This window comes from Dermacentor andersoni, chromosome 11, assembly GCF_023375885.2.
Source record: "Dermacentor andersoni chromosome 11, qqDerAnde1_hic_scaffold, whole genome shotgun sequence".
Taxonomy (NCBI): Eukaryota; Metazoa; Arthropoda; class Arachnida; order Ixodida; family Ixodidae; genus Dermacentor; species Dermacentor andersoni.
In genome coordinates, this window is record NC_092824.1 from 81,072,920 (window position 1) to 81,095,987 (window position 23,068).

Sequence of the window (23,068 nt, forward strand, 5' to 3'; positions counted from 1 at the left end):
AGGGACAAACTTATAAACGTCGGGCTTCCATATTTTTCTTTTTGTATATACATTCAAGCACTACATCAAAATTTCGCTTCTAACAGTCACTAGAATTTACATTTTTCTCTAAAATGCAGCAAATTTCATTAAAATCGGCCCAGGGGTTATCTCGGGAAAGCATTTCTGCGTTTTACACGCACGTGAACAGGCTGCACCGGAGTTGGGCCCGAGCTAGAGTTTCCTCTTAACGTTTCAGCGGCGCAACCGCACAGGCCTGTCTAGTTGGCCTCGAAGAAGGAACAAACAGGCGAATGAACGAGGCAGGCCGGCCGACAGACGGACAGACGCAAGGAGGCGGTGCCGCGTTGAAACAAGTAGATACGAAAGCCTCCTTGATTGAGACTTCTCGTGGCTTGTATTATGAGCGGGCATACAAAGCAATCGGCCATCGCTCAACGTCGGCTTTTGTGAGCGGCGTCTCGAAGCAGCGGCAGAAGCGAGGCAAGGCGGCGCCCGGCCACGCTCGGCAGAGTGCTAGAGCTGTCCGGTGAACTTCGCGGTCTCTCTCACCACTCTCCTTCTTCCGAAATTTGTTCCTTTTATCTGGCGCATTCACCTTTACTTTTCATTTCGATCGCCCTTCGCGTGCCTGCAACCCAATCGTTGTAATGGGCTTGGTTCGCTCGCTTGCTCGCTCGCTGTATGGCCTGCTCACCGCGCGGTGTCGAATACGCTACTACGGCGACGTCGGCCCGGCCTTCTTCGTCTCCCCTGTTTGCGCTTTCGGGGTGCCGCGGCGTCGGTTCCTGTGCCTGTGAGCGGCGCATGGTTTGTAGTGTCTGTTGGGCCCCGAGTGCTGTCGTGGTTCTCGCCTGACTGTGTATATTCTTTGGACAGCATGAAGGATGGATGCGGCTGAAAGAATAATGCAATTGAAAACCAGGAAACGCGAGGGAAAGCAGAAAGAGAGCGTTTTTGCTGCTGTTGTTGTTGTTGTTGTTGTTGTTGCTTCTGCGCTCGTCGTTTCTGAGGAGCTGGCCGCGAAGGCTCGCGGTTGAAAGAGCAGCGCGTTTTTATCGCGAGATATACGCGTGGTCCTGTCGCGGAAGCTTTCCGACGATTGCACCGTGTATCTACGCGTAGAGGTGGAAGAACGAGAGCATGATGTTGCGAGTAAAGTGGGCATATGGTAAGCAATTGCTTTGCGGATTGATGTAAGAGGCGGGCTGCTCGACAATTGTACGTTCTTCTCGGACGGATGTGCCACAAAGCAATTAACTTCTCTCTGTCGCAAATTATCATACATCGCTGATAAAGGTTCCAGCGTTACCCACATTCATCATAAAGTGCGGCAGGCTCCATTGAAAGAAATTCAAGGCGGTAGGAGAAACCTTTCAGCGTTTTGCAGTGAGTCCGCGTAGTTTTGGAGTAATTAAATGCAGATTTGCTGGGCAGTCAGTCGCGTTTTGTTTCGCATAAAATAAAATAAATAATCGTCTTAAAGCCGGAACAGTGTTCCAATTCTCTGCCGCTTTTACGCGGACAAATTCTTGTTTTACACACCTCTACGTTGTGGAACGGTGTTTACGTACTCGTATATGGGACGATGACCCCCATGCTTAAGCCTAGAGTTGGATCCAGACTATCGTCTTATGTTAGAGGAGGAGGGGGGTGGGAGGTTGATTGCCACGTTTCCCCCACTTTCTTGTTTTCTGTGTTTTCTTTGTTTTTGTACATTCTTGAACAATGTGTTTAACATGCAGTAACAGTAACTTATATTTCCATTTACGTTGCCGGGACTGGACTACGACATCTCAGAACTATCAATAACCGTTTTTATAGTATGGGCAAATACAACCAACACAAGTACTAAACACCATCGTATAGCGGGAGAAACGATCTTTTTGTATGAGGGGGGGGGGGGGGGTAGGCCTTAATATTGTGCGTTGATTTTCTGCGAAGATCGTTGGGCCCCACGAGCTCCAGTTCGCAGTCAAATAGTTATGGCTATTGACTTTAGTTTACTGCCATACCTGAAATCACGGGCCTTTGCGGCGTGGGTGAATCCAGTCACTGGGAAGTACGGTGTGCGTGTGTGGGGGGTGGGGGGAGTGTTAGTAATGTATACAGCTGAGGACGTAGATGACAGCTACTCTTTCTGATCTTCCAATTGCTTCGCTTATTGGCTTCTTTGTTCTGCGCGTAGGAATGATGTTTTCAGTCTTCTTGGCTTACATTGGTTTCTTAGTTCTTTGTTAAAAAAATCACTCAGGCACCAGAATTCGAAGTTATGATGAAACCCACTCAGAATCTCACGTTTACTGTACAGCTTTAAAATAAGTTGTAGTAGTTGGCATGGCATTTCACAGGTGAAATAAGCGCACTCACATACACGGACACAAGAAAAGTAACTAAGAGAGGCTTGTGTCTGGGCATGTGTGATTGTGCTTATTTCCCTGCAAAATATTGTACAGCAGTTCTGACTGTAGGAGGAGGAATGAACGTTTATTGTAAGAAACAGCGAGAAAGTGTCCTTTATTCTTCACCCTAGGTGGGCGGCTGTCTTAGTCTCTTAGTCTTAGACTGTAGAAGAAAAAAAAAAAAAAGCTCTGCAATATTTCTGAAGGCGAAATGAAATCCTTCTTTCGTTAGTTAAAATAGAACATGCCTTCACGTTTCCCAAAGACAGAATTAGGAAAGCGAAAATAATACACGGGTAACTGCAGCAGCACCACATATTCATTTACTTGCCAATTTTTGTGACATAAGTTTGTAGGAAGCTTGAGCTTCGCCTTTAAGAGTGGAACGCGGTAGCATTCAAAGACCACTGACTGCTTCTCACGCTTCCCGCCAACTACAGTCGATGTAACCGCGACGTTTTTCTGGTGACGCTGGCGACGAACGATATACACGAAAGCGAGCTATCTGGTAGAAACGCGGCCTCCTGTGTTGGCCGCTCCCGGAGGTGTGCACAGCCGCCCTCCATAAAATTACGTAATTTTCAGGGTTGTGTTATTGCTTCGCACTTTCAATATTCAACTCTTAGAAGACTTAACATAAAAGGCACGCGCTGTCGGCGTTTGGTTTCATGTCATTTGCTTGTGGGCTGTCATTCTCAAGATTCCGAGGAATAACTTTGTCAAGAATTTAAGACAAGGTATGAGCGACTTAACTCATAGAATGGTGTGGCAATACAACAGGTATATACCGCATGCCATATAGACCGTTTGGTTGAGGGCACCACCATGATGATGATGATGATTTAATATCATCTCCTTTGAAACGGAGCGGTGAAAAATGGTGACCTTGCCTGCTTGATTTAATCAGGTGTGCTATACATGAATTAGAAAGAAACAGCGCCAACTAAGACGACCACGAGAGGGAGAACGACACAGGACAAGCGCTTGTCCTGTGTCTTAGTTGGCGCTGTTCCTTCCTAATTCAAGTATGCACTATCTAGCCCAAATGAATGTTGTTCTGAACCGTGCTATACACTTTTATCTAGCTTTTTTGTATATATCTCCTTAATCTGCTTTGTTTTTTTCAAAATCTACCTTGTACCGCTACCCACGACTGCAACACATCCGGTCCTGTCAACCTCTTCCCTGCTTTTTTTCCACAAATACTCTAAACGTCGCTTGCTTGTCTCGACTGCTGACCGGTTGACGCTTCCATCCACTTTAGGTTCAAGCGCTTCTGGAAGGTGTGCGTTACCTACGGTTCTCACTGAGCGAAGCTTTTCGCATTCCATTAGGATGTGCTAGGTGTTCTCTGGATTTTCGCTGCAGCGTGCGCATGCCTCATCTATTTCCGAATATTTGCTCCAGTATGTTTTTGTCCCTAGGCAACCGGATCGAGCCCCATATAGCAAGGCACTGCCCTTTGTGTTATCGTACAAATTTTCCCTTCTAATTTCTTTCTTCTCATTTTTATAACTCTACGTGGTATTTTTTGTTTCCATTCTTTGCATCCAATTAGCTGTCTTTGTTTTTCTCACTTCCTTTCTGGTGACTCCTGGTTTTCTATTTACAGTTTCCATTGCCTTGTACTTGGCTGCCAACTTTCTTGACTTCTTCCTTCATTCTGTGTCCACACTTTTCAAGTACAAATGCTTGTGCACTTTAGCTGTCCATTTATTTTCATCCATGTTCCGGAGTATTTCATCAAAAACTAATTTTCCTCTGTGCTTCTCTGACTTCAAAAGAGGCCCAACCCATGTCACCCGGCAAATTTGTGGTTTTGCCGTGGGCTCTCAAAGCCAACCAGCCCACCGAATTTTGGTTTAAGTTGCAATCCCGGCATGCTATCCGATTTTAAGCATAGAATGACATTTGCGAATGTTAGCGCTGGCACCGTTACTCTTTCCAGATTCCACGCACTATCTCATACTTATTGTGGCCCCACAATGATCTGTGTTTCAGTATTGCAGCATTCCGCTTCCCGTTCATTTTTACATTCTCTTGCTGGGTGCTTGTGTAAGTCTTCCCTTCTTTTATGTATACTCCGACGTATATATAGAAGGAGGAGGGGGAGAATGAAATAGAGAGAGCAAGCTGGGATGTAAACCAGAAAAGCATCTGGTTGGCCAGCCTACTCTGGGGACGGGAAAGAAAGATAGGCCGAGGTACCTATATTGCTTCCCTGTGGGTATGACTTGCTGTTGAATTGACACCAGGTAATTACTCGTGTCGTCATTAAAGATCATAATTCCCAATTTCTCTGTACTAAACTTGAAGCCTAGATTTGTCGCTGCATTGCCACAGCTATTCGCAAATGTCTGTAAATCTCTTTTATTGCCCGCTAGTAGCACTATGTCGTCCGCATACAGAAGTCGAGGGAGCTTCTGTTGCACCATTTGACTATTACGCGTGTAGGATAAATCAAACCCTAATTTGCTGTTTTCCAGTCGTCTTCTATGCCCCTAACATAAAATGTGAACAATAATGGAGACTGAGGACTGCCTTGCTTCAGTCCTTGGTGAATTCCCACCACTTCATTGTTTTTTGGACCTTCCCATACAACTTGTACTCGGTTGCACTTATACATCTCCCTCAGCAGCTCCACGAAATCACCCTCTATGCCTTCGTACTTAAGAATATCCCACAACGATTCCCTGTCTACGTTGTCATAGGCTCCTTTAATATCTACGAATGCTATCCATAAAGGCCTATTCTGAGCTACTGAAATCTCTGTGCACTGAATTAGCACAAACATATTATCCTTTACGCGTCTGCCTGGCCTGAATCGGTTCTGCAGTGCACTAGCACACCATTTTTCTCCACCCACTTCGACAATCCCAATTTTATGGCTTGCATTGCCATTCCATATACCACCGACATTACTGTAACTGGCCTGTACGAGCTTCTCTTGTCCTTATCACCTTTGCCTTTGTAGATGAGGTTCATCTTGTTTTCACGCTATCCAACCGGAATTTTCTTCATTCTAATCACTTGTTTTATGACATTAGTCGGCAGTGTCTTGCTCACTGGACCGAGGTTTTCGATTACCTGTATTAGGATTTCATCGGGTCCTGCTGCCGAAGTGCCGAAGTTATCCCTAATAACGTCGGTGCGTAACGCAGTGCATGGTCTGCTTCGTAGATGTTACTATCTTCATCCCTTATAGCCGTTTGCAGGAGAGAGAGGAAGAAGGAAAGGCAGGGAGGTTTTTTTACTTGGAGCTCCGAGTGCCCTTGTGTGGTTCCAGAACTATTTTAGGGAACATTTGTCTCTTTTCGGAATGTTAAGCACCCAACGTTCACTTTCGCTTAGGCGTTGCCTTTACGAACCCATATGCTTTCCTCATTGGAATGGCCAACAGCCCCACGTGCGATATATGTAACATCGACGAGACGCTCGCACATATTATCTGTGTCTCCCCGCGATACAGCGCTCAGAGACAAGTGATGTGCAGAGTACTGGACCAGTTGGATAATCGTCCACTTTCAGAACTAAAAGCTTTAGGCCAATGCTCCGAAAGAACATCCGCATTGAAGGCCTTACTCGCGCTATTAAGGTTCTTGCGGTCTACGGGGCTTCACGACAGACTCCAAGAATGCCGCCCCCTATCGATCTGCAGTGTACGCGCTTTGTTCGTGTTTGTCTCCCTTTCTTTCTATCTCCCCCTTCCACTCTGTTTCTCTTTTTATCCCCCTCAACCCTTCCCCCTGCGCAGGGTAGCCAACCGGAACTACCTCTGGTTAACCTCCCTGCCTTTCTCTGCATTATTTTCTCTCTCTCTTAATTTTGCCTTGCACGAGCTCACACGCTACTTTTCTTTTTTTCTTGGTATTTGTTCCATCTAAGGCGCGCTTCTTCTTAGTGTAATCCCAACTTTTTCGTTTCCCGATGATCCCTAGACGCCTGCTTAAGCTCTTCTATAGCTTGCTTTATTTTCTTGTTCCATAATTTACAATTTCTTTCCAATCCAACAATTATTTTGCTTTGTCTGTCTTATTTTCTGCTGCATAACGTCTACCAGTTCCTTATATTCCCGGACTGATCTAGGAAAAGCTCCCATTTTCTTAATGTTTTTTTCCATCTCTGTTATTTGGTCTTGATTCATATTTAGAAATTCTGATGCTATTGGTTCGTGTTTTGTGTTAGTATTTCTCTCAAACTTTAATGATAAATGTCTGTGATCGCTACCCGGGCTATTTTTTCCATGTTCGCCGACCACTTCTAAGATTAAGGCGTAACCTATACACGACTGCCTGTTTCCGCACTGTCATGTTACCTGTCCCAGACACTTATTCTCCCAGTTAACTGCCATAAGGTTCTTTTCATCACACAGATCCAGCTCTAGGGAACCGTTGTAATCAGTATATCCGTCTAAATCATCCATGTTCGCGTTCATGTATCCCACAAGTATCGTGTATCCCACAAGTATCGCCTGGCCCGATTTCTTGAACTGATTACTATCGCTTTTAATGCAATCGATCAATTCTTTATTTTTATCTCTGCTATCAATACCTGTCAATAGGTAAGCTACTCCAAGCCACGTCTGTTTGCCTTACCATGTGCCGCTCATCCATAAATGCTCCTTACAGGCCTCGTTTACTCTTTTCCACTTCAGACCTCGCCTAATTAGTATGCCTCCGCCTTTCCTCGACCCAGACATTCTGTTGCATCCTTCCCACACAAAATTGTCAATAACACGCGGTTCCCCCAAATCTCGTAGATGCGTTTCGGTCAACGCGTGCACGCTGATCGCTTCGTCATTCAGCTGCGTTTGAATTTCCAGCCATTTTTCCTGCTTGCAACCACCCTGTTATGTTTGTGTAACAAGTTTTACTTCCTCTATTCTTAACCTTCGTGCGTCTTTTCCCAACTCTTTGTGGTCTAATTCCCAACTCTTTGTGGCCTTGTACTGGTGTGTCGCTACAGCCAATAATTACGCTTCCTTCCTGCATGCCTGGGGCCCGCCTAAAAAAGCTGCGGACCGCGCTGCGAATCGACGCCCAACCGGTGTTGCTACACTTTCACTAAAATGTATCCCGCCACACACAAAAGCGCCTTCGCGGCCTGCACTTCTCGTTTGATGTCAATGACCGTAAAATTGATTGCCTTAGCTAGGGGTCTAAGTTTCGCTGTTTACTGCGAGCACTGCACTTTCAATTGCATACCCCTGCCTTTCAAGCTCTGACACCGTGCACACTGCGACTTGTATTTCCTTTGAAACATTTCCGGAGGTCTGTGAACCCTTTGGCTGTTTGCTTCGCGATCCCTGCCCCTCGTCCTTGTAGTACGTCACTCCGCCCATTATCACCAATAGGTGCCTCTCCTTCATTGTGACCTACATGCATTCCTTGGCATTCGCTATCACATTCCTAATCGGTCTTACCGGAAGAACGGTAACCTGGGGCCGCTTGCGCCAAGATTAACGAAGATAATAAGGAATTTAAGAACGCGTTCTTAAATTTTCCACAGACAGCGCCTAGTCCGCACAACAACTTAAATTCGTTATTCGGTATTAAATGTTCGTGCAAGCCGCCCCTGGATTCGTTCGCCTGCACCTGCCCTCTCTGCTATCGCCGGTTTTACTTTGAGCATGTTGGAGTCGCCAACAATGACAACTCGACGCTTCTCCTTCTCCTCGTCGCCCAAAGCTTCACCTGAGGCCGCGATGCCCTTCCCTCCAGTCTCATCCTTGGCCTTTGCTTTATTGTCGTCTTCTGCGGCCAGCACGCCAGTGATAGCCCCTTCGTGACCTCCACTGACGTTTCCGCCACTTTTTCTGGCGTGGTGGTGTCAGCTTCTTTACCTGCTCTCGCTTCCTTGCCAGCCCCGTTCGCGGTGCTCACATCGAAGCGTTCACCATTGCTTTGCGGAATGGCGGCCCTCGGCTTCATTTTTTATTGTGGCCAGCTTTTCTTCTACTTCCTTCCTCTGCTTCTGTTCGCTCTTGAATTCCTTTTCTAGCTTTACAACCCACTTAGCTGGCTTATCCTTCTTCTTCTTTAGACGGTCTAGCCGCGACCCTAGCACACAGATCCCACATATAAAAGCTGCATAGTTCGCTTCGCGTACTGACTCAAACCGCGTTTCTCCGCATAAGAGCGCTCCCACTCCGAACATGAACGCGTGGGTTGCCCCTAGTACCAACCGTTATGTCGTACTACCAAGGCGCAGTACAATGTAACCCTAGTTGTTGGAAAAATTAGTTATTCTTTAGCTACTTATGTCGAAGCAAAAAGCCTTAGAAACTGAAAAGCGTGAAAAATAATTTATAGAACTGCTCGGCAAAAAAAAAAAAAGAAGAACGAGCGAAATAACAAACAAAACTCATCGCTTTGGCACGCTGCTCCTGCTGCGCTGAGAAGGCTCATTCAGTCCGCACGTCTGTTCCATTCGGCGACACTCGAGAGAGTGACCACATTTTGATATCACAACCGTGAATCATCCGGTGCCATGCTGGTATGTGGGATCGCGCTAGAGGGTGCACCGCGAACGTGCTGTTGACGACGAGTGGCAAGTCTTCGTGTTTTCCCGAGAGGTGTCAAGTTTTTGGGATTGGGAAACTTCTTAGCATGTCGTTACTAAGCTTTTAGCTTAGAAATAGCCGCATTATCGAACGGCGACGGGCCTAGAGGTGCTGCCACAGCTCTGCCCGCGATCGAAATAGGAGGTGAGTCAAGCCTGAACATTGTGGACACGTTATACATACGTGCAACGTGTTATTGTACTATGCGTAGCCTTGAACTGTATTAAGGTATCACTCAGATGATAACAATCAGACGTGTCTCTGTGTGCCATGCAGGGTGCCGCACCAGTGTACATACCAATACAGGTAACTAACTGCGAAGCTCCTAGGAAAGACGATTTGCTCGCCTTCGTGCTCCTAAAACATTTTTACGGTAGGATTTTCTAAGCATTGTTGATCTGGCACCCTGGATTGGCTTTACAAAATAAGGAACTGCACGATCACTCGATCGAAAGGGCCGTATACAGGGATAAAACAGCTTAATGACAGTGACAGTGAATTAGCGGTAGCCTGCACACGTTAGAGAACGAAAAATAACGCACCTTCGTTTTCTTAGTCGGCACGTAATGTTCTCGTGTTACATAATAGGTCAACTTCCGCCACAGCGTCAGTCACCAAGCACGATAATCCTAGAAGACATTTCGAAATGAATAACTTCAACATGCGTGCACGAAGAAGTAGTCGACTTAGGCCATTCTCAATAGCTGACCGACTCGAATACGCACCTTTCGTTAATATCCCAGTTTGATCATGGGTGCAATAGCAATACAATAGTTCATGCACTAGATCAGCAATAGCTCATGCCCCCATAACATGAAGATATATGTATCGACTGTGAAGCGACAGAGAAGGCGATGGAGGATTCTCGCCCACGGCCCATTGGTTTGCGCGGCAGGCCTCGAAAGTATGCTACAGGCGGAAGATGCTCACCAAGCGGTAGTGCATTCAGTGCTTGCATGTGTCGTCGAGGAGGACGACCTACAGCGCCATTCGTTCACTTCACACTGCGGCTCGTAACGTATCACAAGAAGTGTGACCCCTCCAGAAGTACCATTAATTAGGTTACCACGTGCGCAGCATGCTTGGGCCTTCACGTGTGACAGGAATGTGACACGCTGCCGAGCTTTTTTTTTTATGAGTACCTAAAAAGAAAACCATACCAGTATATGGAACACCGTTGCGTACATGTTGTGATTTTCGTGATACACCGTTCCCGTTGCCGGCGTCGAGCCTCGAAGGTGCACGAGAAGAGAGCGTACGAAAAGCGTCATCGTCAGTCAGTGCCCGAAGAAAGGATTAGATTTAGCTGGACGCGTCATGCCCGCTCCGCTCAGACCAGTGTATGCACCACTTGGCTTCCACTTCACTTCGTCGCCTCTGCATGCACTGCGCCGCATCTCTGCAGACCTTCTAAACCTACAGGCCTCGCATTGCGTGTCGTCGTTGGGACAGCACGACGGCGGCGACGGCGCCTCCAGCGTCCGCCTAATTGCTTCTGCAGTAGAATGTTCTTGTGAACGCGACTAAGCTTGTTTTGACAATTATGTGTACATACTTGATGCCTAGATATATCTTTCTGTACATGCACCAAGAAGAATACTTTCTTGCGCTCTACGTTATAAGCAGCAAAGACGACGGTACAAGTGATATAACGTGGTCAGATGCCTTGGCTACGAACTCTATAGCTCATCTGTCCTGTTTGTGTCACTTATACCGTCGCCTGCGCTGCTCGCCATCAGTCATCATTATCATGTATTTCTCTTTGATGGTCCCTGGTTGGGCACAACATATTCGCGAGGGGAGAATCATCAATAATCAACAATAAAGATATATACTGTAAAAAAATCAGGACAAAAACCGATAACATGCGTACAAGAGCGGAAAAAGTAACAAAACGTAATCAAACAACACAAGTAGAACAGCCACGCGGCAAGCTTACGCGACAGTAAGTATAACTGAAGTAAAGTGAAAATAAATAAATAGTATGTGGTTGTCTGCATAGATTCTTTCTCAATCCCCTTCCCCCCCCCCCCCCTTCCCCAGTGTTCGCAATTCGTCTCGGTAACTTGAAGGGTTACGTTCATTTGATATTACATTAGACAACGTATTCCACTTATATAGGGAAAATGGGAGCTATGATTGGTTGAAAGCCTTTGTTGAACCATAGGGGTAGTTGTTGTAGCCTTAAGTAATTAAATAGGCGACGCGTAAACCAGCTAGCCCTGCTTAACAAAACTTATTTGTTCACGCAGTTCGAGCATAAATTTTTGTATGTGATGGTCTGATTCGATACTGCGTGAGGTTTCTTTTAATTTGCGTTTATCTCGTTTCTCCATCGGGGTGACTTCAGTATATTCCATTATGATAATCATATTCGGAAAGGCACTACAAAAACGACCTACTGTGGCAGTGTGCGAAACAGCGCATGAAAGTAGCTATACGTGACATTGTATTCAGAATCTACAGCGCCATAACGGGTAACCCAAACTTGACGTCAGCCCAACCCCGCACGTGACCTCCTCGGTGTTGGTCTTTGCAGAAGCACCCAGCATTGCACTTAGCCTGAGCACCGAAGCCCATACCGTACTCCGCTTTTTTTTTCTCGTCTTCGTTTGATCTATACGTGCCTCGTTTTGCCGTCGGTGCTGCGGGTAGCCTCATAACTAGCACTAACGACGCCCCTGTGCTGACTACGCCGTCTGGATAGAGGAAATAGCCTCATCTCGAAGTCAACGGGGCGCCGCTATATGAATGCGGTTTTATGAGCACGCAGTTGGTGGGGGACACCGGTTATATATGGCCTCCGGCGTCGCAGATCCGCTGGTGCAGCGCTTTCAGGAGAAGACGATGAGATGGGACGATAACACCACTTGTGGCGATATAACGTATTTGCGCCTAGGTTGCGGGAAACGCACCTTGTGCTCACGGAAGAGCTCGTTCTTGCTTTTAGGCGGCGTCAGGCAGTCCTTTTCCGGCCGTCCCCTTATCCTCCGCAGAACTTAGACTGGTCCGAGAAAAGTCACGTTCGCTAACGATGACATCATTTGTCTCCTTTATGACTTCTTGTTTTGAAATTATTGCACGCATATCTTACCTCGAGACGTTGGGCGAAAGCACTTGTAAGATCCACTGTAAAAACGCGTAAAGACGGAGTTCCTCCGGGTTGCATTTTTAGGCTAACGGCGTCGCCTGCCAACAAGAGCACCGCTTCTTAGGTATGCTATGCTTCGCTTCCAGCATAAAACTCTTTACTTTGAGAGGAGCAATCGTTCTATTCCACAGTTATTTCTCCTGAAGTTGGCGGTCGTCAGCTGTAATGTATTGCGACGCGCATATATAAGCAGTTGCTCGGTCAGTTGTCCCGACAACACTATAACTGTACCAGGTTTTTTTGGCTTCACAATCTTCAACCAAAGACATGCTCTGATAAGTGGAAAAATTGATTGGTGCTTTCAGTGTCTCATATCAGTTTGTAATTCGACGCATTACCAAAGCAGATTATCTAGTCAGTTCAAGAAACCTCTTTAGATGGCTCTAAATAAATATCTAAACTGGTTACTTTGTCACTAATGATATTTATATTTGCTTGTTTTACTTCTTTACATTAGCCAAAATCTAGCGTTATTGTGACGCCTGCGCAAGCATACATCTGCTGCCTGTACTGTGTTCTGTGTGTTAGTGTGGTTCGTTGTCTGTTGTAGTTTCTTGCAGGCTGCTTGTAGCTTGACGTTTTTGCATATTCTGTAAACAGGCTATAAAAGTAATATAAAATAACAACGTGCTCCTCGTCAGATGGTCTCGCTGACTGTGTGCGTGTTTCTATTTTTTGTTTCTTTTGTTACGTGGAGACTTCTGCTAAACTCCTAAATGTATATGTTTGCCACCGCAAAACTAGACACTGCTTACGACATTATGAAGAAGCACTCGTGTTGTAGATAATGATGTGTAAAACTTTAATATTGATGCCAGACAAAACGATTTCTTGTTACTTTCTTGTCGGCCTTGATGGACTTTATATATATATGAAATTCACGGTTAAGCGTGACGCTGCATCCTCCGCTATGTTCTTTGTCTTCATTTTTACGCATGTACGTCATATCTTTCTCTCTCTCTCTCTCTATATATATATATATATATATAGTAATCATATCATAAGAAGCTAACAAACATGACACCAAGGACAGCATAGGAGAAATTACTTCTACTTACTAACTGAAATAACGAAATGATCGATAAGTGGAAATGAAAGTGGATGCATCTTAGGCCATATAGTAGTGAAAGGTATTCACCTGAATCTAACTCGTTCGGAAATCCACAGTGCAGGGCATATTTTGTAAACTTGAGATCAGTCTCGTAAGCCGAGTAATAGCTGTTGGTGTGTTGACCTCTGTGTGATGTGATTTGAGTGCAAGGCGGCGGGTGAGTTTTACACACTGCTATCTACGTTATGTCGGACAAGGACTGCTTGTGCGAATGATTTGCACATTTGATTGAAAGTAGAAAGATTGTTCTTGCTGCCTACGTTACGCTGTCTAACTCTGCGCGTACTTGCATTTTTTTTGTAACCCCGCACCGTGCTATCCTTGCCAACATGCAAGATGTTGCGGACCACGTGTGCAGCAAAGAGGAGTACGGTCGTAAGAGGACTAAGAGGCAAGAGGAGAGTTTTCGTTGTGTGTTGATTTTGTTCTTGCAAAAATGGAGTACCAATTAGGCAACTCCCATCCTATTGCAAGAATCAGGTGTCTCGCTGAATTTATTTTTTTCTGGTCGTTGGTGGATGACACGGGATTCAGGTGTTTCTGTTGGTTTATTAATACATTGGATGTTAATTACAGCATATAAAACATACCGGCAAGGGTCCCAAAGCTCAAGCGTGCAACGGGACCCTCTTTGAATTTCACATATAAATATTACAAGGATTGGCAGCAGTGCGAACAGAACCAATACATCAATAAGAAATAGCACTAAGCATAACAGCATAAAAACAAACAAACCTTAATGTAAGAAAGGAACAACTAGATAAATACAGACATTATGTATAAGTACAAATCTAGTACAAGAACTAAAGATGCACGAACATGAACAATTTAACAAACAATCATTTTATGAATTTTTGAATGAAAGTGAAGAAATGGCGGATTTAAGAGGCACGTGTAAATGATTCCATAGTGTGATCGCACAGACGGATGAAGGTGATTTACCGTAATTAGTTGAAACCTTAGGAAGCAAGAAGTTATTCTTAGCAGCAAACCTGGTACAGTTTGTATTTACTAAAAGCCCACAATCGCCTTAGTTACTATTGATTGGACTAATTAACTTAACCTAAGTCATTTCGTTACCCTTGTGGTTAATTATTCCGTTTTTGGTTCTAATTGGTAGTTAAGTAATCTCCATCTGCTTCCCTTACACGTTTCGTAATATTAAGGCGTGTTATTTAGTCTTAATTGACTTCGTCGTAATGATTCATATTAGTCTTCGATTAGCATTAATTACTGTTAATGCCTCTTGAGTGCTCGCGATATATAGCCATAATCATTCATTTCAGCAGTCGCACCTTGTCGTCAGGCATTATCACATTGCCTCCATAGGACCCCATGCATACCTGTGGAAGGCTTCGTGTCACGTGTTACAGAGAGATGGACGGACGGACATATTTCCGAGGGGAATAGATTAGTGGTTTACCCTAGAATACTCAGAGCATTAAAAGTTAATTTTGAAAGGATGTTCAATTGTTTTACCTTCGCTATAGTGGATCTCGGTGCAGAGCGCATGATTTTTTCAGAGAATTCAGTCTATAGGCGTGCGGCGTGGTACGGTCTATAGGCTGGGTTTTTTCCCGCTATAACTAAGTTGAGCAAATTCGTTTGCTAAGCGTATAAGTTAGGGTCAGTATATGTGCAATTGCAGGAGTAGTGAAGTAAGCGTCCACTTTGAACCTTTCAGAGAATTGAGCCAACAGGAGTACGCTGACCTTCTAAGGGGGCTATAGGCTGATTGTTTTCTGCGAAAAGTAATTTGGGCAAATTCGTTTCTCCATTAGGCACGTTAGTGTCAGTATACTTACGTTTGCAGGGAGAGTGATGTTTGCTTGAAATCTGCTGTATTTATTGCATTCTTAATCTCTTTGCTCTTGGCAGATTCGGGTGACACGTGGGATACGACGACGACGACGGAGGCTAGCACTTCCGTGAATCAGGAAGATGTGGCAGAGACTGGCACGAACAGAGTCGGTGCCATAGCAACGAGCACCGAGGACTTTCCGACCACACACGGGCGCGACCAGCGGCCTTCCGAGAGGACAACGCCTACGACTTTGCTATACGAGTCCACGGCGCAGCCAAGGTCTTCCCAAACTACAGCCTCTGTTCATTCGCCATCGTCGTCCTGGCCAGTTACAACGCCATGGTCACTTGCTGTTCCCACGATCAGCGTGATTCGCGGAGGAACATCCGGCCCTTCAGCCGCAGTAGCGCTCACGACAAGTCTGGTAACATCGCTTCCGACACATGCGCCCCCTGCGACAAAAGTATCGCCGCATACTTCGAACTTGCCTACCGTGGCCTCGACCTACAGCGCAAGTTCAAGTTCTTCTTGGCGGGAAATATACCCGACCACTGCTTCCGTTCCTACTACGCGTCTTGTTGTTAGCAGTTCGCAAAAGCCGTCAACTTTGAGCGCAGGCAGAAAGCCTCATGCGACCACCGCAAGTCCCGCGTTCTCGGCCACTGCACCAAGAACTACGCTGGTGACAGTATCGGGCACACTAGGGCCTACACCGAGGCGGCAACCACCAACAACTGCCGCTTGGCTTCACACAACAACTTGGCTTCGTCCAACCACATGGCCAAGCGTTTACCCAAGCGTTGAAGGCAATACGGTGGGGCCGGATGTTACGTCAGTAAAACCCTCAGGAAGCAAGGCGACCACTGCAGCGCCGTATACGAGAAGCCGCACTACTTCTTGGCGCACATTCACGTCAACGAGAACAGAAGCCACCAAGCGTACAACGCTTTGGCTACCACAAAGCACAGCGGCCACTCGTCGTCCAACTACCCGCCTTTTTATCGCAAGGAACACGACAACAGCATATAGCACTGCGTACTCAAGGCTGTTTTCAACCGTTCCCCCTACTAGAGGTCCTGTAACGAGAGCGTTCTCGATGGCCCAGACGGCTGCATCAACTCCCTTGACAAAGCCGACCAAGCCTACCAAGCCGAGGAAGAAAGCCACGGAACTGTACACAAAGCCCGCCATGTGGACTAAAAAGCCAACCAATAAGACGGAAGCTCTTACAACTTCGCCTCCCGACGTCCATCCTTCGACACTCTCATATTTGGCGAGCACGTTGACTTCAAGACCTGCGATTTCAAACCAATCAACTTCAGGTATGCCGACTTCCAACCGCCCCTATTCGAGCCGGCAGCCATCTTATCGCAGTCCCAAATTCGTGCCGACGGAGGACAGCAACCACGTGATGAAACACGTCACGAAGCCGCCTGGGACCTCGTCCACGTCCAGCGCTCGGTCGAAAAACGACGAAGGCAACGATGTCATGCTGAACGACATGTCGGCAATGCCGGTGCTACAGGAGAAGCACTCGGCGGCCGCGCCACTTACCGGGTCAGCCTGGATGGTTCCGGCCCTTCTCATCGCCGCTGGCATCTTAGTTACCGTCTTGTTTGTAGCCACGGCACTGTACCGATGCCGGCGACGATACAAGGAAAGTGCGGATGATTCCGAGATGAAACCCCTGTCCAAGTACGCAGACGTAGATGTTGGCGAAACTTCCTCTTGAACTCGCCTGCTCTGTTCACATGCGAGCATTAGCGTGAACAAGAATTGGCCGTACGTGGCGTTTTGTGAAAACTTGGGCGACCATCTTTTAGTGGACACATGAAGTTCGAAGCACAATTGCGCGGTATGGCGTGCGCACCGCGACGTTTACTATATTTGTTTGCTGCTGAGACATATTTTCTCGGATTAACTGAACGTCGCGGCATCCTGCGACAGAATGTCGTACCCGCACGTTCTTTCGGCCGCTGCGTAAAGATGTGAATTATTTAATTTGAAAATCATACAGCCCCGTCTAGTGAGCGCTCTTAATCTAGCCGTAGTATCGGGCACTTCGAGTGATTGATAGAGTTTCGATGATTCAGGCGAACAAAATGGCTTATTGATTGCATGCAAGTACGTTCTTCCTGTGACAGTCGGAGCAAGAGGAAACGTAAAGTCTTACGACTTTGCCTTAACGTCTCGATGATCAAGGGTTCCGTGCAGCGTAGCCTTATTGCTAAACAACCAACACTGAACTTCTCGGTATCACTATTTCTTTTGAATCATGAATTTGGTCCACATCTGCAATATGACAAGTCGTGTCGTCACTTAATTGGACGCCTATAGAGCGTGCTGCGCGAGTCTCGGTGCTCATATGTTACTTCAACATCCCGAAGCCATGGTAGAATGAAACCAATGTGGCCTCCTTACTTCTCCGCGACTTCACTCACGCTCGTTGCAGTGGTCGGCGTCGCCCAATGTGGAGACGAAAGCACTGCGTCTTGGAGACACGTTCCTTACTACTGGAAGGGGCATGTTCTATCTTTACAATAAAGGTGACAACGTTGTTAAATGATTGTCTGTTTGCGAATGGCTTTCCTCAATAGGCGCCCCACTGTTTGGCAGGTGTGCGGTGAGCTTCCTTCCAAGTGGCCTGCACGAACGCCCACGGAGGTTCAGCGTGTGTTCTATTTTGGGCGAGTGTTGTTCTCGCCCTAAATGTGTCGTATTTTGTTTACCCTCCTTTTCACATTTCCCAGGACAGAGTAGCAAAGCGGACTTTCCCGTGAAGATAACCTCTTGGCATTTACCTTTTCTTTTCGCGGCTGCTCATTTTCTTATCTGCGAGAATTCAGCGGTCTGCACTCAATCCAAGTAAGAAAGTGAGATTGGTTCTTCGTGTTTTCTTGCGGGGGTTTAAGAAAAGGGGTTTACGTTGGGCATGGTCAAAGCAGGTGCATGACAAAGGCAGGCGTGCTCTCGCGAGGAAAGTGCTAAATCGTGTTTAATAAAACCAATCGAACGAGAATACCACAGCGTATTCACTGATAGTTAAGGGAATACGATTTATAAGCTCAAGAGATACGAACGAAAAGAGCCAATTGGGGAAAATAAGTATTCTCAAATATGCGCAAGGAATAGCTCATTGAGGTTGGTTTCGACGATTTCCCAACGAGAGTGTTCTTGTATTTCGCGTGCATTTCAATGGGGAAATCCGAGTGGTCCCCGCGCAATATCTTCGTCTTTGCTGAGCGTATTGAAAACCACGCTGCCCATTTCAACATCTCGTTTTTCAGCCTTCCATTGGAACGTCGTACCGCCTGTCTACACTAAGTATTGAAGAGCGATGGTGACGTCCTTTACGCGTGTTTTATGTTAGCTGCAGCTGTGACTAATAACTGAATTCTCTTATTAATGACGTTGAAGAACACCAGTTGAAGAACCAGTACACGTCCTCGGATGGTAAGTATAGCGAAGTTACTTCCACGGGCCGCGCGGCGCGATATGACTGCTAATATACCAGCGAATGTGGAGCGTGAGATTAGTGAATAAAAAGGCAGAGAGCTGATGTAGTTTGAAGTTATGCTACGTAATATTTGCAAGATATTTTTTCATTTCCTCGCTTCATTTGAAGAAGTTTGCTTCCTGCATGTGTAAAAAAAAAAGTGTCGCATTGGATGGCAGCCAGCGGAAAAAGTTTCGAAATGCATTTACTGCAACGCATTCGGCTGAACTACTTTGCATATGCTTTCTGCCTTGGTTAAGCAGCCCCGTGTGGCACTCGCTCCTGGTGTTAGGCTAACTATAAAAACGTCCGAGATGGTTGACCAACTGCGAGCTTTCTTATCCCCTCTCTATAGCAATGGAATATTGCTAGGTTTGCGCTTAGTAGGATGCACGAGAGCTACTGCGATTGCCAGGATTCATTTAAGGTTCAAGATGTTTTCATCCCCGAGGCGCTTATACTTATTGCATATGAACGCACAAATTATGGAAATTGACTGTTGCAGACGAGCTCCTTGCTGCAAACTGAAGTTCGCGTACATTCACTTACACAAAACCTAGAGAGTGAAGTGCAGCATGGGGTACCTCCAATGAATTTGGTAACTTGTGCCAAGGAAGTGCTCTTCGAAATCTTGCGCGAAATATGCGTCGTGTAAGTCTCGTCAGAGTGCGTACTTCCTTCGTTCACACACACTCGCTTTGAACAGGTCCTGAACCAATCCATCGATCAGTGGGAGAATGAATCAATCTCGTCTCCGAATTTAGTTTGCTTCCGCACGTCCGCTACATCGCTGTCGGTGCCCGTCGAAGGAAACGCCGTTCTTCTAACGCGTTATTTCCTTCACTCCAGCGACTGCTCACGCAGGAACAGCGGAAGCGGGGTACATTCTCCGCATTCTCCTTTGCGCGCCTCATCGGTTCGGCAGCAGGGAAAGACGGATGGCAATACGACGAGCTTTCATAATGTGCAACTGCTGGGCGGGCACCCGCTCAGCGTAGAAGGGAACGAGAAAAAAAAAAACCCGACGCTGCCCGTACGGTAACGTAGCGTGCACAGCCGCCATCGCGGTCGCCACACATCGTCGTCGCCAATAATGAAAACGCCGTGACTAATGGTTCTTTTGGCGCGCTCCCTCTCGGCTTTTATTTTGTGCGCCCACTTGCTCTGGTGAGGCTCTTTGATTGGCCGGTATATGCCTTCCCACAGTAACCCACCGCCCAAACGCCGTCCCCTAGTCATCTCTCGTACCTTTCCAAGCACTAGCGACGTTCGCAGAGTGAAGGCAAAACAGACTGGGCTAATAACCGTCTCGTGTGCGGAATGAGTGACAGAAAACGGCGCAATACGGGCGCAAACGGCCCAGCCTTGTAGCGTTACCGTTGTCCACCTTTGTAAGGAGCGGTACTTCAGGGCGCCTCCATTTTCTCTGAAAGGGGATACGTGCGCGCCTGTGTGCGTGTGCGTGCGTGTGCGTGCGTGTGTGTGTGTGTGTGTGTGTGTGTGTGTGTGTGTGCGCGTGCGCGCGCGCGCGCGCGAGCGCGCATTTATCTGCTCGCGCGCACTTTTGTAGGCAGCGAAGAAGGCAGAAGGAGGCAACACATGCTCACTTTGGAAGTGCAAAGCAAGACTTTTCAATAAAGTGGAAAGTTGGGCTAGTTGGTGAGTAATCATACCTTGCTGGTGAAGCAGCGCACTGACACGGGCACAGTGAAGACACACAAGACAAGACGACACTCGCTGCACTCCATATTGGTATGTGTTCTGAAATAAAGTAGTTGGAAGTGCAGCGAGTGTCGTCTTGTGTGTCTTCACTGTGTCCGTGTGTCACACCAGCAAGGTATGATAAGACTGTTGAAACTGCAATAAAAGAATGCGCTGCGCCATCCGCAGCTGTGGGGTTCCGAGAACCCCACGAGTGCGTTGTAATTGTCTTCCTTTGCATGCCGTAATAAGTCTGCTCAAGGTGATACTGCTCCCCCAATTCATTGGCAATGGGATCGCGGCGAACCTACGTGTGTAGATTAGCGATGACGGTGGGGTAATCTTGAAGTGCATGGGGGTGGGTGAGGCAATTGGCGATGGGTTGGGGGTAAGTTTTCACGTGTGAACGGGTTTCCGTCAGCGGTGAGGTCTCGTCAGTCTTCACTTAGAGGGGGCGGGATGGCGGGGTCGTCTATCGGCGATGGAGGCAGGTCAGTTTTTCACACTTTTTGACGTATTCACTGATGAGAGCGGGTCGGTTTTCACGCGCATAGGTAGGGGGTCCATCAGCGATGAGGTCGGGTCAGTTTTCACGTGCATAGGGGCGGAGGAGGGGGGGGGGGGGGGTCGATCAGCGATGAGGTCGGGTCGGTTTTCACGTGCATAGGGGGGGGGGGGGGGGGGTCGATCAGCGATGAGGTCGGGTCTGTTTTCACGCGCATGGGGGGGGGGGGGGTCGATCAGCGATGAGGTCGGGTCTGTTTTCACGCGCATAGGGGGGCGGGGGTCGATCAGCGATGAGGTCGGGTCTGTTTTCACGCGCATAGGGGGGAGGGGGGGAGGGGGGTCGATCAGCGATGAGGTCGGGTCGGTTTTCACGTGCATAGGAGGGGGGGGGGGGTGGATCAGCGATGAGGTCGGGTCTGTTTTCACGCGCATAGGGGGGGGGGGGGGGTCGATCAGCGATGAGGTCGGGTCGGTTTTCACGTGCATAGGAGGGGGGGGGGGGGTCGATCAGCGATGAGGTCGGGTCGGTTTTCACGTGCATAGGAGGGGGGGGGGGGGGTGGATCAGCGATGAGGTCGGGTCTGTTTTCACGCGCATAGGGGGGGGGGTCGATCAGCGATGAGGTCGGGTCGGTTTTCACGTGCATAGGAGGGGGGGGGGGGGGTCCATCAGCGTTGAGGTCGGGTCGGTTTTCACGTGCATAGGGGGGGGGGGGGGTCGATCAGCGATGAGGTCGGGTCGGTTTTCACGTGCATCGGGGAGGGGGGGGGGGTCGATCAGCGATGAGGTCGGGTCGGTTTTCACGCGTATAGGGGGGGGGGGGTCGATCAGCGATGAGGTCGGGTCGGTTTTCACGTGCATAGGAGGGGGGGGGGGGGTCGGTTTTCACGTGCATAGGGGGGAGTCCATCAGCGATGAGGTCGGGTCGATTTTCACGTGCATAGGGGCGGGGGGGGGGGGTCGATCAGCGATGAGGTCGGGTCGGTTTCCACGTGCATAGGAGGGGGGGGGGGGTCCATCAGCGATGAGGTCGGGTCGGTTTTCACGTGCATAGGGGAGAGTCCATCAGCGATGAGGTCGGGTCGGTTTTCACGTGCATAGGGGGGGGGGGGGGTCGATCAGCGATGAGGTCGGGTCGGTTTCACGTGCATCGGGTGGCGGGGGTCGATCAGCGATGAGGTCGGGTCGGTTTTCACGTGCATCGGGGGGGGGGGTCGATCAGCGATGAGGTCGGGTCGGTTTTCACGCGTATAGGGGGGGGGGGTCGATCAGCGATGAGGTCGGGTCGGTTTTCACGCGCATAGGGGCGGGGGGGGGGTCGATCAGCGATGAGGTCGGGTCGGTTTTCACGTGCATCGGGGGGGGGGGGTCCATCAGCGATGAGGTCGGGTCGGTTTTCACGTGCATCGGGGGGGGGAGGGGTCGATCAGCGATGAGGTCGGGTCGGTCTTCACGCGTATAGGGGGGGGGGGGTCGATCAGCGATGAGGTCGGGTCGGTTTTCACGCGCATAGGGGCGGGGGGGGGTCGATCAGCGATGAGGTCGGGTCGGTTTTCACGTGCATGGGGGGGGGAGTCCATCAGCGATGAGGTTGGGTCGGTTTTCACGTGCATAGGGGGGGGGGGTCGATCAGCGATGAGGTCGGGTCGGTTTTCACGTGCACAGGGGGGGGGGGGTCGATCAGCGATGAGGTCGGGTCGGTTTTCACGTGTATCGGGGGGGGGGGGGGGTCGATCAGCGATGAGGTCGGGTCGGTTTTCACGCGCATAGGGGGGGGGGGTCTAATGAGGTCGCGTCGGTTTTCACGCGCATGGAGTTTTAGCGATGTGTTAGACGTTACCTTTTAGCCGCCATTCTTCGACAGTGATCCAGCGCCGGTGCAGCCTATAGTCCGGTGCAGCGCCGGTGCAGTCCACGAGTACGCAAAAGCGGAGAACAGGTATCCACCCTCTCGGATACCCGGGGGACAGCGAGAAGAAATGGTGTGCACCACGACACACCATTCTTTCTTGTCCACCACATTCCGGTGGCCGAGTGGAGGCCAGGTCTCATCTGAGCCCGGGTCTCAGATGAGGCTGGAACACGACCTCACCCCTAATCCTCAGCATACCTCACACCTACCCCCCTCCCACCCTAAGTTACAGCTGCCCCACAGTAGGTTGACGATCGTTCAAGCCTCGGTGACGGCATCGCAATTTTTTTAAAGCAATGCAGGCGCCGGGAATCGAACCACCGCCGCTGGAATTCCCTTGCGATACCAAGCTGAGCATCTAAACCACTCGGCCACCGGAACGGCACATCAACAAAGTGAATGAAAGCGACCAGTACTTTGCG

At 48.4% G+C, this 23,068-nt stretch overlaps 1 protein-coding gene across 2 annotated transcripts in view; it reads left to right on the top strand.

Annotated features, from left to right (window-relative positions):
- Positions 1–17,594, top strand: part of LOC126517624 (uncharacterized) — a 137,149-nt gene extending 119,555 nt beyond the window's left edge. For both annotated transcript variants that reach the window (XM_050167419.3, XM_055064462.2), the window contains one exon: positions 15,105–17,594. In XM_050167419.3, coding sequence (XP_050023376.2) covers positions 15,105–16,762 — 1,658 coding nt within the window. In that variant the 3' untranslated portion in view covers positions 16,763–17,594. The remainder of the gene's footprint in view (positions 1–15,104) is intronic.
- Positions 17,595–23,068: the final 5,474 nt, after the last annotated feature.